This window comes from Myotis myotis, unplaced genomic scaffold (genome assembly GCF_014108235.1).
Source record: "Myotis myotis isolate mMyoMyo1 unplaced genomic scaffold, mMyoMyo1.p scaffold_m19_p_4, whole genome shotgun sequence".
NCBI classification, from domain to species: Eukaryota; Metazoa; Chordata; class Mammalia; order Chiroptera; family Vespertilionidae; genus Myotis; species Myotis myotis.
Window position 1 is genome coordinate 8693426 of NW_023416346.1, and position 16402 is coordinate 8709827.

At 47.9% G+C, this 16402-nt stretch overlaps 1 protein-coding gene and 1 pseudogene across 2 annotated transcripts; one reads left to right on the top strand and one right to left on the bottom strand.

Moving 5' to 3' along the window:
- The first annotated feature begins 3571 nt into the window (after positions 1 to 3571).
- TSPYL2 (TSPY like 2) lies at positions 3572 to 9889 on the top strand. 2 transcript variants are annotated; one of them, XM_036304935.1, is made up of 7 exons: positions 3572 to 4553; positions 5836 to 5913; positions 6025 to 6136; positions 6221 to 6366; positions 6475 to 6572; positions 6857 to 7485; positions 9185 to 9889. In XM_036304935.1, the coding sequence occupies exons 1-7, from the start codon at positions 3720 to 3722 to the stop codon at positions 9340 to 9342; spliced, it is 2055 nt and encodes a 684-aa protein (XP_036160828.1). In that variant the 5' UTR covers positions 3572 to 3719; the 3' UTR covers positions 9343 to 9889. The 2 variants fall into 2 exon arrangements, with proteins under 2 accessions (XP_036160828.1, XP_036160829.1); XM_036304936.1 differs by having other exon boundaries at positions 9188 to 9889.
- Positions 9890 to 12162: 2273 nt separating this feature from the next.
- Positions 12163 to 12444, bottom strand: LOC118654294 (annotated as a pseudogene).
- Between the last annotated feature and the right edge of the window lie 3958 nt (positions 12445 to 16402).

Sequence of the window (16402 nt, forward strand, 5' to 3'; positions counted from 1 at the left end):
AGGGAGCAGGGATGTTTAATTGCTATGTTGTGTGCAATGTTGTTTTAGGCTAACTCTGGTCCCAAGCCCAGTCTCCTCTTGCTACCCATGTCCAGACATCCCAAGTGTTTCTTGAGCATCTGAGAAGCCAGGAGGGGAGGGAGAAGGGCCCTCAGGATGGGCCCAGGCTAGTGAAGATCAGGATGTGAGCTGCACGCCTGGAGCTGAAGAGACGTGAGCTTGACTGTATTCTCTTGAGCTGCCTCCTGGATCCCCAGCCCCCAGCTCTTCTTTCTAAGGATGGAAATCCACTCCAGCTCCACTAGGGCTGATGTGGGTGCCATACAGGCAGGAGCACCCCCTCCCCGGAAGTATAGGGAGAGAGCTGACCTCCCCAGAGTAGCTGGATCCCAGAGCCTGGCATCAGAGTGGAATTCAGCCCCAGAATTGTCTCCTGGGTTCACACTACTCTCCCAAAGATGAAAATTGGGGGGCGGGGGAGGGCTTGGTATCTCATAGTGGATAAGCTCCAAGGCACTGTGGATTTGAATCCATCCCTATCCAACCTCTTTTCGTCCTCTTCAAGCCTCAGGGCCCTCAAGCCCCTCCGTGGTAGCCCTTGGTCATCCGGGTCCTCAGCTCCCAACTTGCCACCCTCCACCCTTACCTCCTCCCAAAGTGGAACAGACTGTAGCCAGATTCCCCAGGTGGGTGATCCCAAGCTTCCCTCTCAGGGCAGAGTCCACTCTGGGTTCACACCAAGGACAGTTCTTGTGGACTGGGGATCCAAGCTGGCACTCCTTTGCCCGGTCTTGCCCAGGTTCTCTGTGGGCGGGGCAGATCTGTATTTATCCACCCCCTTTTCCTTCCCTATTGAAACCCTAGTCCTAAGCCTTGACCCCAGAAGAATGGGGAGGGCACTCTAGGCAGGAGAGACATTAATGAGCCTGGCTGTGGAGTTGTCCTGGAAAGGCAGGCCAGAGTGGCTGAGAGGCTGGGGGTGGGAGGGTACCTGTTCTCTCAGTGATAGTGATGGGGGTGCCTTTTCCAGGGGGTGGGGTGGGGGGGCCACGGGGGTGGGGTAAATAGGGTACATTCAGGAGGGTTTTCCTCCATTTCTTTTTTCTAACTGCCTGGATTCACCATTGGATTTTGTAAATGGAAAACTGAAATGAACAATGCTATATTGGATGTTTTCTCTTTCTGACTGTGTGTGTGTGTGTGTGTGTCTGCGTGTGTCTGTGTGTCTGTGTGTCCTGTCTGCATGACCACATGTGGGGAAGTATGATTGAGTGAGACAGTGTGTTTGTGTGACTTTTTATGGGGAGGCACCCCTGCCTGCTACACATGCGTGAGTAAATGCCTGTATGTAGAGACATATATGGCATGCACACACACATACATGTATGCACCTAACTGAGAGGAGACAAACTACAGTATGTGCCTGCAGCAGGAAGTAGAGTGGCCGGTGAGATAGAACTTGAAAAGTACATATGCATGTAGCAAGAGGGAGACTCCCATCTCATCAGATCTTCCTCCCTTGGCCCAGGTTCTGAACATGGCAGACAGAATACTTGAGAACCCCATTCTCTTCCCAAAGCCCGGAGCCCCCAGGTATCACTTTCAACTTCCTGAATCAGCCTCTTCTCCAAAACCCAAACAAGGTGTTCCTGAAACTGGACCACCATGGAGAATGGGGACTGGGAATTAGGGATCCAACTTGGGGAGAGCTGATGAGGTTAGGAAATGCCCCCCACAAAGTAATGGCTTCTGGAGGGCCTGCTCAATCTGGGATGGGAGATCTTCTGAAGGATCCACTTTATGCAGCTGGCACTTTGGTAAGCTTTGCCTAAATTCAGAGGGAGGGATGTCACAGGAGGGAACCCAAGCTTGGGAGTCTACCCAACCAGACTGTTGCCTGGGCACTCAATTATTATTTATTTACTTATTCTCTCAGGTGCACAGAATTGAGGTGACCATACTCCTCAGTTCTTGGCACAACTATATCATCATTGATCCATGCGAAGTCCTTTTAGTCTTTATTTTGTTTTGTTTTGTCCCCTTCATCAGCCATCCCTGATCCCATCCCCCTCCCACATAGGCACCCACTCTTGTGTATTTAACATATGTCCTTCCAATCTACCATTCATGTGTTTATTTACATATATGTGTATCTGTGAAAAAATATATGGTATTGTTATGTGTTTTAATTTACATAAACAGTATTGTACTATAAATCTTGTTGTTTCTTTTTTCACTCAACATTCTGTTTTTGAGAGATCCAGCCATATTGCTGTATGTAGATCTAATTCATTCTAGTTGTCATCTTATCCACATATATCACATTTTCCTTAGCCATTCCCCTGGAGATGGGTCTCTAGGTTGCTTCCAGTTCTCTACTACAAGGCTGCAATGGGTAGTTTCCTACACTTCTCTTTAAGGACACCTCATTTAGAGGAGAGGAAACTGAGGCTCAGAGTTACAAAGTGAGGGAATAGACCCCTGATTTGAATCCTTACCAGAGCCAGAACCCTACCACGCTTCATCAGAGACCTGTCCATCTGGCCAAAAAAATTTTTTTTCAAATACAATTAAATACAGTCTACACCGAGGAAAGGGAGAGGAAGGGAGGGGAAGAAGTATTGAGTACGTGAAGAGAAAGACCTAGAAAAATCTAGCATACGAACTGAATCACATCATTTTAGTGACGCATAGATGTTACTTTTTTTTTTTTTTTTTTTTTTGCGTGATTATTTCTAGAGCCATTTTGCAGAGATGAAAAACGCCACGTCAAAACCTGGCCTCAAATCAAAGTCCCTAGGTCTCCACTGAAGTACCGGCTCGGGGTTAGAGCAACCTGAACCCGCAGGGGGCCTCATTGCTGTCTGCTGCATGTCAAAAGCTGGGGGCAGGGGCTGGAGACGAGGCAGATTTAAGAAGTGCGTAGTTGCGGCAGGGAAAAGGAGGGGAGGGAAGCGGAGGAGGGGGGATGGATGAACGACAGCGAGGCTCTCCAATTTGATTCGAGCACGTCGTGCTCAGCGCCTGCCTTCGTTTTTTGTTTTGATTTTTTGGTCTTAAGAACCACTGGTAAGATTGATGAATAAAATTACATCGGTTTCAGGGGTACGGTTTTATAATACATCTGTATAATGTATGGCGTTCACTACCGCAAGCCAAGTCTTCTATCGCCATTTATCCCCCCTCCCCCCATACCCTCTGATTCAATAAACACACACACACACACACACACACACACACACACACACAAAAACCACTGGTACTTTTCCCATTGGATAAAACGCGAAAGGGTGAGGGAGAGGGGCTTCTTCCCCAAGCTTTTCTCTCAGCCAATTGCCCCTCAGCTTTCCCTCAAGTCGCGCGGGGGCGTCAGCTCCATGATTGGCAGAGTTGAGGGGAGCCAATGGGAAAGTGATGAGTGGGGTGTTGGCAAGCAGATTGCGTGAGAGCGGGCAGCGGTCTGGGAAACGTAAGTGCCGCCCCTGCAGCTGACAGCCAATGGCGAGGCAGAATAGGCTCTTGACGTCAGCGAGGGGAGGGACCTGAGCAGTTGGCGCGGAGGGAATAGGACAGGCTCCGTGGGAGGGAGCGCAGAGCGGAGCGGAGCGGCGAGCGGTGCGGGTGGTGTGCAGGCGCAGGGTCTCGCTTCAGGTGTGACTGACTGGCCGCAGCGGCCTGAGAGGGGAAGGGGCGAGCTCGGTGCCCTAAGCGCAGTCAGCATGGACCGCCCGGATGAGGGGCCTCCTGCCAAGGCCCGCCGCCTCAGCAGCTCCGAGCCCTCTCAGGATGACGCGCCGCCACCGCCGCCGCCTCCGCCGCCGCCGCCGCTCATGCGACTGCCCCTGCCTCCACCGGAGCAGCGCCCGAGGCTCCGGGAGGAAACGGAGGCGGCACAGGTGCTGGCTGACATGAGGGGGGTGGGATTGGGCCCCACTCTGCCCCCGCCGCCCCCCTATGTTATTCTGGAGGAGGGGGGAGTGCGCGCGTACTTCACCCTAGGTGCCGGGTGTTCCTACTGGGATCCCGAATTCGAGTCTGGGTATGGGGAGGCGCCCCCTCCCGCGGAGAGCCTTGAAACATTCTCTCCTGAGGAGGTGGCGGGGGGAAGCCTGGAGATCGACATTCAGGTTACCGAGCCCGAGCCGGAGCCGGAGCCCGAGCCGGAGCCGAGCGGCTTTAGTGGAGAGGCCATAGATACCTGTAGCATAGGGGGACGGGAGTACCAGGTGTTAGCCGGTCTACAGGGGAAGGAAGAGGCCATCATTATAGTAGAAGATGACGAGGAGGAGGTGAAGGAGAATGTGAGGAAGAAGAGAAGAAGGAGGAGGAGGAAGCAGAGGAAGGTGAAGAAGCAAAGCAGAGAGGTGAATCCCGAGAAGATACAGTACGTCCTGCAGGCACTAGAAAGCGTTCAGCTAGACCTGGAGGCGGTGAACGTCAAGGCCGGCAAGGCCTTCCTCCGCCTCAAGCGCAAGTTCATCCAGATGCGGAGACCCTTCCTGGAGCGCAGAGACCTTATCATCCAGCACATCCCAGGCTTCTGGGTCAAAGCAGTATCCTTGATACCTATACCCATGGGCTACGAGCCCATGACAGAAAGGGGGGAGATGGGGGGAGGGAGACAGGGTGAAAGTGTGTGGGGGCGGGCCTCTATTGAAAGAATGACTACGTTTGGTGGAGGAGGGAGGGAAGGAGGGGGGCGAGACATCAGAGAAGCTGGATTGGAGATGGGGAGGGGGGGCGGGGGTGGGGGGAGGAGCCACACAACATAAAAACTGAACCACAGATGGGGAAGGGTGAAGATGAAGAGCATAACATAAAGAAATGGATCACACATATATAATACTATAAAGAATTTAAAATAAAGAAAGAAATGGATCACAGGCGGTAAAAAGGGGTGGGTAGTAGAGGGGCACATAGAAAAATTGGACCATAGATGGTGAAAGGAGGAGGGAGGGGTACACAGAAAATAAACTGACTCTGAGATAGTAATGGGCTCCATAATGGGGAAATTGCCCAGAATGGGTGCCTAACTCACACATGGCTCTTAAAGCCTGGGTGTCTGCTTAGATGCTACGGAGACCCTAATCCTGGCTGGAGAAAAGGGGGCTAGAAAGGGACTGGAGCCCCTAAAGGATCAGAAGGAATACCTAGGAATAGATATCAAGGAGTTAAATGAAGGAAAGTGGAGTAAAAAAAATCACATTCACTAGTGATAACCCCATCTCTGGGGGACACACATATAGACATGCAACATGTTAGGAACACATGGATTTAACATAGAATTACATAGATATAGATCCTTGACACTCCCATACAAAGGATCCATGATCACAGACCCTCAGTACCCAATTTAATTTGGACAGAACCCCTCAGACCTAGATACATAGCATGTGGATAAAGACCCATAACACTTAAATATATAATATCGTGACTATAGGTCCTCAGCAACCAGATACAGCATTACTTGGACATGGGCCTTCAGCCCCCAGATACACAATGTTTCGTGAACACAAGCCCTCAGCATCCAGAGACACAATCACATGGACATAGACCCTCAGCACCCAGACACAACAAGTAAGAACCATGGCAAGGCCACCTAATAGAGGTTTTACAAAGCATAAACACGAGCTCTCACCACATAGTATCATGGAAATATAGTAAAGTACAGGTCATGTCCCATGACCCACTTGTTCCACACACATCAAAAGCACACAGAAGGAATTCTGCTCCAGCTTCTCTTTTGCTTTGCCCTGCCTGACCTGACTTGCGTGGCCTTCCCTCCCTCCTCTCAAAGAGTAGTCACTCCTTAACCTAAACCGCTCCCTCCCGCAGTTCCTCAACCACCCCAAAATTTCAGTCTTGATCAGTCAACGCGATGAAGACATTTTCCGCTACTTGACCAATCTGCAGGTCAGGCCAAAGAGATGTTTTTACTAAGACCAGCCAAGGAATCTGGTTCTTGAAGGTGAGGTGGGGGAAATGGTGGGGTGGTGATTCCATCATTACCCCCACCCTGAGCAGGTACAGGACCTCAGACATATCTCCATGGGCTACAAAATGAAGCTGTACTTCAAGACAAACCCCTATTTCACAAATATGGTGATTGTCAAGGAGTTCCAGTGCAACCGATCAGGTAAGAGACAGTCCCCAGGGCAAATCCATGGGACCCACACCTACCCTTGCTCAGTGCCTTCTCCACAGCCTCCTTTTTCCCTAGGCCGGCTGGTGTCTCACTCCACCCCAATCCGCTGGCACCGGGGCCAGGAACCCCAGGCTCACAAGGAAAGGAACCAGGACACCAACTATAGCTTCTTCAGCTGGTTCTCAAATCACAGCCTCCCAGAGGCTGACAGGATTGCTGAGGTGGGGTCCCTCCTGGAAAGTCCTTGCTGGGCTTGCCTCTAGGTGCTGGGAGTAGGTTCTGGGGCTTGTACTCATAGCTCTGTTCTCTCCTTTCTCCTCTCTCAACAGATTATCAAGAATGACCTGTGGGTCAACCCTGTGCGCTACTACATGATGGGAGAAGCCGGCTACCGAGCAAAGAGAAAGAAGCAAGAAAAGAAAGAAAGGTGATGGGGGGTTAGAGGCTGAGAGATGATGTTTTAGTATCACACAGGGTTTATAAAGCCAAAAGGGATATTTGAGACAATTCAGTCCAATATGTTTTACAAGTGGGAATGATGCCCAGAAATGGGGTGTGATTAGCCTTAGGTTACACAGTCAGGGGCAGAAATGGGACTCCCCCCACCCTAGCTTCATCCCTGGGAGCCCTTGTAGCCCACTGCCTTCCCAGTTACTTCCCATCTTTCAGTGTCTATCTTGTACCTCCCCCCAAACTTATATTCAACCACAGGTTTTCCCAGATTAAAAAGAAGAACAGATATGAGTTGGTGATCATGGATGACTTTGATGACTATCAACTGATGCAAGACATTATTGGCGAGACCTCAGACAGTGATTTTATCACTGACAATGAGACTGTTCACGACATCAAGATCTCTGACTTCATGGAGACCACCGACTGCTTCGAGACCACGGACAACGAGATAACTGACTTCAGTGAGAGTTTCTGTGACAGTGAGAGCGTCTATGACTGTGAAAGCCCAGACCGCCACCTCACCACCGAAAACAGTGACAGTGCTGATGAGCACACTTATGGTGGTGAGAACTCCAAAGGTGGCGGCTGTGGCAACAACCTTGACAGCAGCGACAGTGACTACGGAGACAATGAGACCAGCGATGATGAAGATAATGATGGCAACGAAGGTGACAATGAAGGCAGTGATGATGACGGCAATGAAGGTGACAATGAAGGCAGTGATGATGATGACAGAGACATTGGTTACTATGAGAATGCCATTGCAGAGCCTCGGAAGAATCAGCTTAACATCAGCAACCTGGGCTACTATGAGGATGAGGTAGAGAACATCTTTGAAGAAGAATCGTCAATGGAGGAGGAGGATGAGGAGGGCAGTGAGGAAGGTGAGCTGGACCCCCTCTTGTCCTCCCTCCTTTCTCTTCCCTCAGGGAAAAGCTGGCCAGGATCAGGGAATGGAGACATGAGCACAATCTGCCCTGTGGTGAAAAGAAAAAAGCATCTGTGCAACTTGCAAAACAAATCAAGGCCAGGAACATTTAACTTACAAATGTAACAAAACCAAAGAAATACATTTCAGTTCTAGCTGATGGGTAGATAGGTTGCAACAGCAAAATACAAAGAGGAGGGAAGATATAGGAGAGAGTCTGTGCGAAATTAAGGACTGGCAGAGAGAGAGAGAGAGAGAGAGAGAGAGAGAGAGAGAGAGAGAGAGAGAGAGAGAGAGAAGAGAGAAGAGAAAGAGAGAGAGAAATGAAGCAGCAAACACATTATAATTCAGTACACTTTGTACCCAGCCCTAGCCTTCTGGGAACTCCCAGTCCTGTTCGGGGAGCTGGGGGCAAAGTGAACATTATGCTCTGTGAGCCCAGAGGAGGGAACAGCTAATTGTACCTCAAGAATGAGGAAGGGGAGAACTAGATAAAGGAACTGACATTTGAATTGGAGGCTGCATTCGTCTTAAGGGGTGTTATGGGGCATTCTCAGTAGAAGGGATCACATGAACAAGGACCTGGAAGGGTGAAAATGCATATGTTGGGCACAGTTTACCAAATTGTCTTCTGAGGACCCTTCACCAGTTCTGAAAGCTGCTTCTCACAAAAAGGTTCAGTGGTTGCATATGTTGGGGAAAATACTGCATACATGAATATCTTCATGTAGTCACATGTACATTAACACCTTAAAGGCTCTGAGAAGTCCTGCTTAAGAAACCTATTTAAACTTCATAGAACCCAGCATTTTTCAAGCTTCTTGACCACAGAAGCCATTTTTTCTCACCAAAGAATGCCTTTTGAGAAATGAGTATGGGGTTTGAGGGAAAAGATGGTATTTCAGGTGACTTCCAGGTTTGGTTCTGGCCTTGAATGACTGGAGAAGTGAACCATTTTTTGGGAAGGGAAAGGGCATGGTGGTGAGATTGATGGGATGCAGGGAGAAACACAGGACATAAGGCAGGCCTCTGGGGGAAGACCAACCACTCAGAGTTTTGACCTCACAGTCAAAAAGTTCCATTGAGGGCAGGGGACCAAGGAAGGAGGCATTGAGTGAATGAGTACAGTCAATCTCGAAATTTTCAGCTTGCCTAGGGAAATTGAGGGAGTTGCTGGCCCCATTCCCTCCCACCTAATAACACCTGTTCTTTTGGAGGAGGAGAGGCAGCGCTATCTGCCCAGCCCTAGGGTGGGAGTGGGGGTGGGGGTTGGGCTGAAGAAGACAGACTGGGCCTGTTTGCATCAGACTATGGGGAAGGAGTGAGGGAGCTGCCTGGGGATGAATAGGTTTATTCAGCTGAGATCGCAGCTCAGGAAGAGACACACATTGTTACATACAGGAGGAGGAGAAGCTGCTTTCAGATATGTATCCATTTTGATAGGGCAGAGGCAAGGAGCCCACCCTACCTTCCTGCTTGTTTCCCCCCCACACACACTTGGCTGTTTGCTCCAAGCAGAGGTGCTTGGCAAGTGGTCTCTGGCCCCCAACCGCCCTAGTTAGGGGCTGTGTTCCATTAGGAGTGACATGTACTTGCCCATCTAACCACCCTTCTCCATTTTCTGTTTTTTTCCTCTCTTTCCCCTGTGCTGCCAGAAGATGAGGACAGCGATGAGGAGGAAGGAAGTGAGGAGGAGGAGGAAGATGAGGAGGAGGAAGGAATCGAAGAAGACTGGGAAGACTCTGACGTGGAGGAGGTGCTTCAGGTCCAGAATGCTTGGGCCAACCCCCGGAAGAGGGGCAAAACCGGATAAACAGATGTCTCACCCTTGCCCTTGTGGCTACTGCCTCTGTGTCCCTCTCCCTCTGTCCCATTTGCCCTCCCCCTCAGCTAGGGCCTTGAGGCCCCACATTGCACTTCTGGGGGGTGACCACTTCGTACACGGGTTTGAAGTTTATTTTTATGGTTTAGTAATTGCAGAGTTCTTATTTTGGGGGGAGGGAAAGGGGGACCCCCCCCTTCTTTCGGCCCTCCTCCCTCGCAGGCTTCTGTGTGCTGCTACGTATTTATTGTGATGCCTTGGCCACGGCCCCTCTATCCCCCTCCTCGTGCTGTTTGGAGTGAACACCCCTGATCCCGAAGCGGGGAGGGCTGCTGTGGCCTTGGGAGAGCTGCTGCCTCCCAGTTGTCCTAAGTCTTTCTCTTCCCCTCACTTTTCCACCTGCTGTGCCCGCTAGCCCGCATCGGTGTCTATGCAAGGCCGCTTCGCCATTGCGGTATTCCTGCCCCCCACCCCCCAGAAGCCCAGTTCATTCCCTGTGAACCCTGGTAATCCTAATAAAATTCCCAGCAAGTTCAAAGTGCTGCTTTGAGTCTTTTGTTCCGCCCGGTGCCCAGTTCCCAACAGCAGCAGTCCCCCTTACTATAGGCCTATCTACGCCACTGGCCTGCGAGATGGTAGTTGCGAGTTGTTAGGGTGGGGGGATTTGGCGGGCAGGGGGTCGAGCTCTGCGGGACTGCAGAGCTGTGGCGTCAGGCCAATGCGGACCATCCTGACCAATGGCAAGACGAGGCTGAGGAAGCCCCTCCCTCTCCTGGCTGCTGCAGTGGCCTCAGCCAGGTATCAAACAGCTTCCCACGCCTTCCCCTCGCGCATGCGCGCAGAAAAGCTCTGCGCCCTAGAACATCCATTTATTCAGTGATTCATCTTTTAATTTATCTTGCGTCAAACCTTTCTTCGGGCCTAGTGTGAGCTGAGCGGGGGCGGAATGAGCCAGAGGAATCCATTTTTCTCGCATGTGGTAGAAAAAAACATCAGTTGGATAATGCAGGGATGCTCTCTCGTCTTAGGGAGGGGTTGCAGAGTCCCTGGCGCTGGGTCTGGGAGAGAAGGCAAGAAAAGATGGCTCAGGTCGAGGAGTTTGCAAAGCAAAGGGAAATTACTATGTAGCTGCGTGATTGAGGGCGGGAGGAGTCGTGAGTTGGGAGTCTGAAAGGCGGGCTCTATCTGGGAGATGTTTCAAATTTTGAATACAGTAATTTTATTTCAAGAGACATCGGCAATAACACCCAGATTCTTTCTGGATCATAATGGCAACCAATGTAGTCATCAGGGTCAGTGTTCTGCAAGATACCTCCAGAACTTTCCATCCAACGCCCTTATTTTGCTGGAAGGATTCAGATTTGTGTTTTAGAGAATGCCCTCTGCTGGCTGCCAGCAGAATGGATTGGAGGAAGGGAGAGCAGTGAACAAAGCTATACCTTAAGTTGAGAGGTGTGATGGGGTGGATATAGGTTTTTTTAATTTATTTTCAAAATCTTAGATTTACAGAATTATTGCTAAGGTAATACGGAGAGTTCCCATATACCCTACAGCCAGTTTCTGCTAGTGTTAACATCTCACATTGGTATGGTACATCTGTCACAATTAATAAACCAGTATTAATACTGTATTGTTAACTAAAGTCCATACTTTATTCATATCTTATTAGTTTTTACCTAATTTCCTTTGTCTGTTCCAGGATGCCACCTTACATTTAGTCATCATGTCCCTGTAGGCTCCTATTGGCTGTGACAGTTTCTCAGACTTTCCTTGTTTTTAATGGCCTGGAGTCATCAACATTTGAGGAGTACTGGTCAGGTATTTTGTATAATTTTCTCAATTAGGATTTGTCTGATATTTTCTTCATGATTAGAGTGGGGTTGTGAGGTTGGGGAAGGAAGACCACAGAAATAAAGTCCTGTTCTCATTGCATCATATCAAGGGTGTGTGCTATCAATATGCCTTATTACTGTCCATGCTAACATTGCTGTCATGGCTGAGGTAGTGTATGTCAGATCTCTATGCTGTAAAATTACTCCTCCCCCTTTCCACACTGCTTTGGAAGGAAGCCACTAAGTGTAGCTCATGCTTAAGGAGTGGAGGGTTATGCTCCATCTCCCTGAGGGCGAAGTGTCTACATAAACTAATTGGCATTGTCCCACACTATGAACGTCTCTGTTCTATGAGAGCTTTTAAGATGCTGGAACTGACAGGCTTTATTTTTTCCACTTTAAACAAAAAGTTTATTTAAACAACAAGATGCTGGGCATGAAGGAGAAACTATCTAGGATTCATTTCTTTTAGAGTAATTTACCTTTACATACAGACAGATTGCCCTACATGTAACAGCTGTGTATAAAAAAGTTATAAAAACTGTCCTTGGGTTTACAATGATAAATGAAAAACATTAAAATTCTCCAATTGAACAAGGTATGCAAGGACTTTTATGTTGTTGTTGTTGTTAAACAGTGAGAAGTAAAATAACTTACTTAAATAGGAGATAAGAGCTGAATGAGCATCCACTGAAGAAAAGGGGGTATTTTCACCGAACCAGTCTTTTTCCCCATCTCATTTCCATTTGATGTCAATCAAAACATACCATTGGCCATTTAGTTTAAAACATGCAAATGCTTGTGCACATACATCAGTTAATTTATGTATAATAAAGGAGCAGGGAAGGGGAAAATGAAAGAACAGAGAAAACTGTACTGTAATAGTCAGGATGCAGTGGATCCAAATTGCAGTTTTCTAACTGAGAATGTCTTCTTGGCTGGAGGAACAGAGTTCTGGAGTAAATAGCAGGTTCCCTTTTTAGCAGACACCTCCTGTCTGCTGCTGGAACACATCAGTTGTATCTTCATCCACCATTTCCAACTGTGCAGGTGTGTCTGTATCATTGATTGGCTGCCCATCAAATTGGAATCTGATCTGCCTCATTGACAAACCCTGTTGTTCACAATAGGCTTTTGTTAATTTACTAAGTGTGTATGTCTCTTAATCTTAAACCACAGAACCATCCTACCCCACCACCTTCAAATTAATATGACCATTGTTCTCAGTCTTGACTCCTTCTTTGGGCTTTTTGTCAGTCATGGTGAGCACTGGAGTCTTCTCAGCTGTAGCTTCACAAAAGAGGCACCAGGTCCACACCAGATGTGCACACAAGCAGCACCAGGAGTGGCAGAAACTGACAGGCTTTAGATATGGGAAAAGAAGGATTGAGAGAAGTCAAGGATGACTACCAGGTTGCTGTGGAACCTTTAGCAAGGCCCTTTCCTCTCTGGGCCTCTTCTATGAAATGGTTGGAACACCAGATCTTGAACATACTCCATGATTCTGATAAATATTTTGGGAAGAGCATGGGGGCTTGGATGCCCTCTAGTTCTGACCTGGGACTACACTGTCAGAAGTGGGGAGGGGAAACTCTGACCCAGAAAAGGGAACAGAGCCAGAGCTGAGAGTGTAGGATCCTGAGTCAAGACCAAGACTATATTTTAGAGTTGGATGTGGCCTTAAAGACCTTCTAGAACAGTCCATTGAGATAACTATGTGCGATATCTGCAGCCAGTCCCAGTGAGCAGGTGGTGAAGTGAAGGGGAGGAGAAAGCAGCAGGGGCAAAGGCCTGGAGTGGGCCAGGAAAGGTCAGCCTGGCAAGGAGATCCCAGCCAGTCTGAGAGACAGATGGCCTGGGTACCCTTGCCTCAATCTGCTCTACCTCACAACATGACTCCCTCGCCCTCTGTAGAGGGCCTCAGTTTTCCCATCTGCAAGCTTAGGCATCAGCCCAGAAGAAGTAACCTGCCTAAGTTCTCCAGATGGAATCCAGCCCCAAAGTAGACCTGTGAAGCCTCGCCTTCATCATACTCTTCCCTGATTCCTCTCTGTCTTCCTAATCAAATCCGTAGGCCCTCATCTTGGAATTTGAGGCTCTGCTTCACCCACTCTGTCAGAGAGGGCCTCTGGCTTCAGGGGCACTATTAGGAGCCAAGTATGGGATTCTAATGTACTTAACCAGGGTGCTCATGCCCTGGCCTGAGGCATGGGAGGAGAGGATGTTCTTTGCCTAGAGTGACATCTTGTTGTTCCTTGTGCCCTCACTCCTTGGTGTATGGTATGGCTTCAGGTCCTGCCCAATCTCGGCCTCCAAAACGAATGGACTGTTCTAGAAGGTCTTTAAGGCCACATCTAACTCCAAAGTATAGTCTTTGCTGAAGACCAGAAAATACAGGCCCTAAACAGAAACCAGGAGGAAAAGGGGGAGTTGTGGACCCAATGTACCCCAGGGCCTGTTCCCATGCTGAAGCTAATTGTCTTTGTGTCCTTCACAGCTCACTCCATTCCTCTGCAGCTGAGGGCCCTGCTCCTGGGCATGAAGTCCCCAGAATGTCCTGGGGCCAGACCTTTAAAATGCCACTCACTGCTGTGAGCCAAAGATTGGCAAAATTTAACCAAAACTAGATTCAGGAATATCCCTCCTTTTTAGGTCATCAAAAGGGCCAGCACTGGCTCCCTCGTTTGGGGGTGCGTAGGATGGTTAGGAAGGAATCCTATTATTCATCCGGTAAACATTTATTAAGCACCTACTGTATGCCTGATACTAAACTGGGTGATAGAGATATAACAAGGAGACATGACAGACTGAGTCTTTCTTCTCCTGGAGCCCAGAGTTTAAAAACAAGGTTTTTTTTGTGGTTTGTTTGTTTTTTTGTCCTTGACTGTAATTTTTTTTTACTTTTATTTAAAATTTTCTTTTACTTTTTCAATTACATTTGACATACAATATTATATTAGTTTCAGGTGTAAAACCCAGTGATTGGACATTATATAACTAAGTGATCACCCCAATAAATCTTTTTTTAAAGATTTTAAAATTGATTTTTAGAGAGAGAGGAAGGGAGAGGGAGAGAGAGAAACTTCAATGTGAGAGGGAAACATCGATCAGCTGTCTCCTTCATGCCCTCCACCAGGGATCAAAACCACAACTGGGCATGTGCCCTGACCAGAATAAAACCAGCAACCTTTTGGTGCATGGGATGACACCCAACCAACCAACTGAGCCACACCAACCAGGGCAACTCCAATACATCTTGTATCCATCTGACACCATATATAGTTAATTACAATATTGTTGACTATATTTCTTATGCCCCCTCCCATCTTTCAAAAACCTAGTTCTCTACTCCCCCCTCTCCTCCCCCCCAACCACCAGGTTCTCTGTGTAAGACAAGTATTCTTAACTCTTTGTATACACGGATCTGTTTGATGGTCTGGTGAAGCTTATAGAACTTCATAAAATACTATCTTTTAAATGCATAAAATAAAATACCTTTGGTTACAAAAGAAAGTGATTATATGGAAATATAATTATTAAAATATGGCAAAAGCAAATATGTGCTATAATAATATATGTGCTCCTCGTTAATTCACTAAATCATAAGATCCAATGGAGGGTCTAATGACAGTCATGATTTTAAAATAGAGGTTGCATGATATTTCAAAAGATCTGCGACATTATTTTGAACTGCAACCACTATAATGTGATATGAAAAGCTCTGTGATTTCTGTTGGTGACAGTCACAAGTAATTGTGACTAATGTGGCTAGTTACATTCTTTGCTGAAAAAAAAAAGAGCTTAAATTTCAACAAGAGGAGAGTGAAAAATAAAGATGTAATTTTTTTCCCCCATACAAATTCATGGGCCACTCCAAACCCTGTCCCCAGACTCAATTGGAGGTCTGTGAACTGAAATTAAGAACCTTCCTGTCTCTCCTTCCTTCTTAAACAGCTATCGTTTGGAGGGCAGAAGCCTGGGTTTTATTTTGGGTCTTACTGCTGTGTACCATCATGCCAATCAGTTTGCCTCTCTGGGCCATAGTTCCCTCAGTCTGAAATAATGGGAAAAGCAAGAATTGGGACAGGAGACCTTAACTATTAATGTTCTGGGCAATTACTTTATATTCTTTCATTTAATCCTCACAATGATAGTATCAGGTGAGATTTTTATTTATTTATTTTAAAAATAATTCTTTATTGTTGAAAGTATTACATATGTCCCCTTTTTGCCCCAATTGACATCCTCCAACAAGCTCCCACCCCCCGCCCCAGGCCCTCAACGCCCCATTTTCTTTGTCCATGGGCCATGCATATATGCATACAAGGTTCGGGTGAGATTTTTTTTAAATTTAAATTCTTTATTATTTAAGTATTACATATGTCTCCTTTTCCTCCCTTGACCTCTCCCGGCCACTCCCACCCCCAGCACATGGTCTCACCCTCCTACTGTCTGTGTCCATTGGAGATACTCATATACATGCATACACGTCCTTTGGTTGATCTCTTACCTGCTCCGCCCCCGCCCCGCCCCCCCTGCCCTCACCTTTCAGGCGAGATTTTTAAACTGTCTTCCCATTTCACAGATGAACTGAGGCTCCTAGTGAGGTTATCACTTGACCAATGTCTCAGTAAGTAGCAGGGGCTAGTGGGTAACTAGCCACACCCTCATAACCCCTTCCTCCTCCATGGATGAAATTAGGAGCTACACTCATTTTGAGCGATAGAAACCTAGCTCAGAAATCCCTGCAGTGAGGGTAGAGCTATAGGAAATTCCGGCCAGTGTCGTGTCTCTTAACCGGGCAGTGGTTTATACAAAAGGACTTACAGAGTAAGATGTCAAGAAGACAGGATCGCCAGGCTGGTGTGGCTCAGTGATTCAGCATCGACCTATGAACCAGGAGGTCACAGTTAGATTCCCAGTAGGGGGCGTGCAGGAAGCAGCTGATCAATGATTCTCTCTCATCATTGATGTTTCTATCTCCCTCTCCCTTCCTCTCTGAAATCAATAAAATATGTATTAAATAAAAAAAAAAGAAGAAGCCAGCCCTAGCTGGCTTGGCTCAGTGGATAGAGCGTCAGCCTGCGGACTGAAGGGCCCCAAGTTCGATTCCAGTCAAGGGCACATGCCTGGGATTGCGGCTCGGTCCCCAGTAGGGGGCGTGCAGGAGCAGCCGATCAATGATTCTCTCATCATTGCTGTTTCTATCTCTCTCTCCC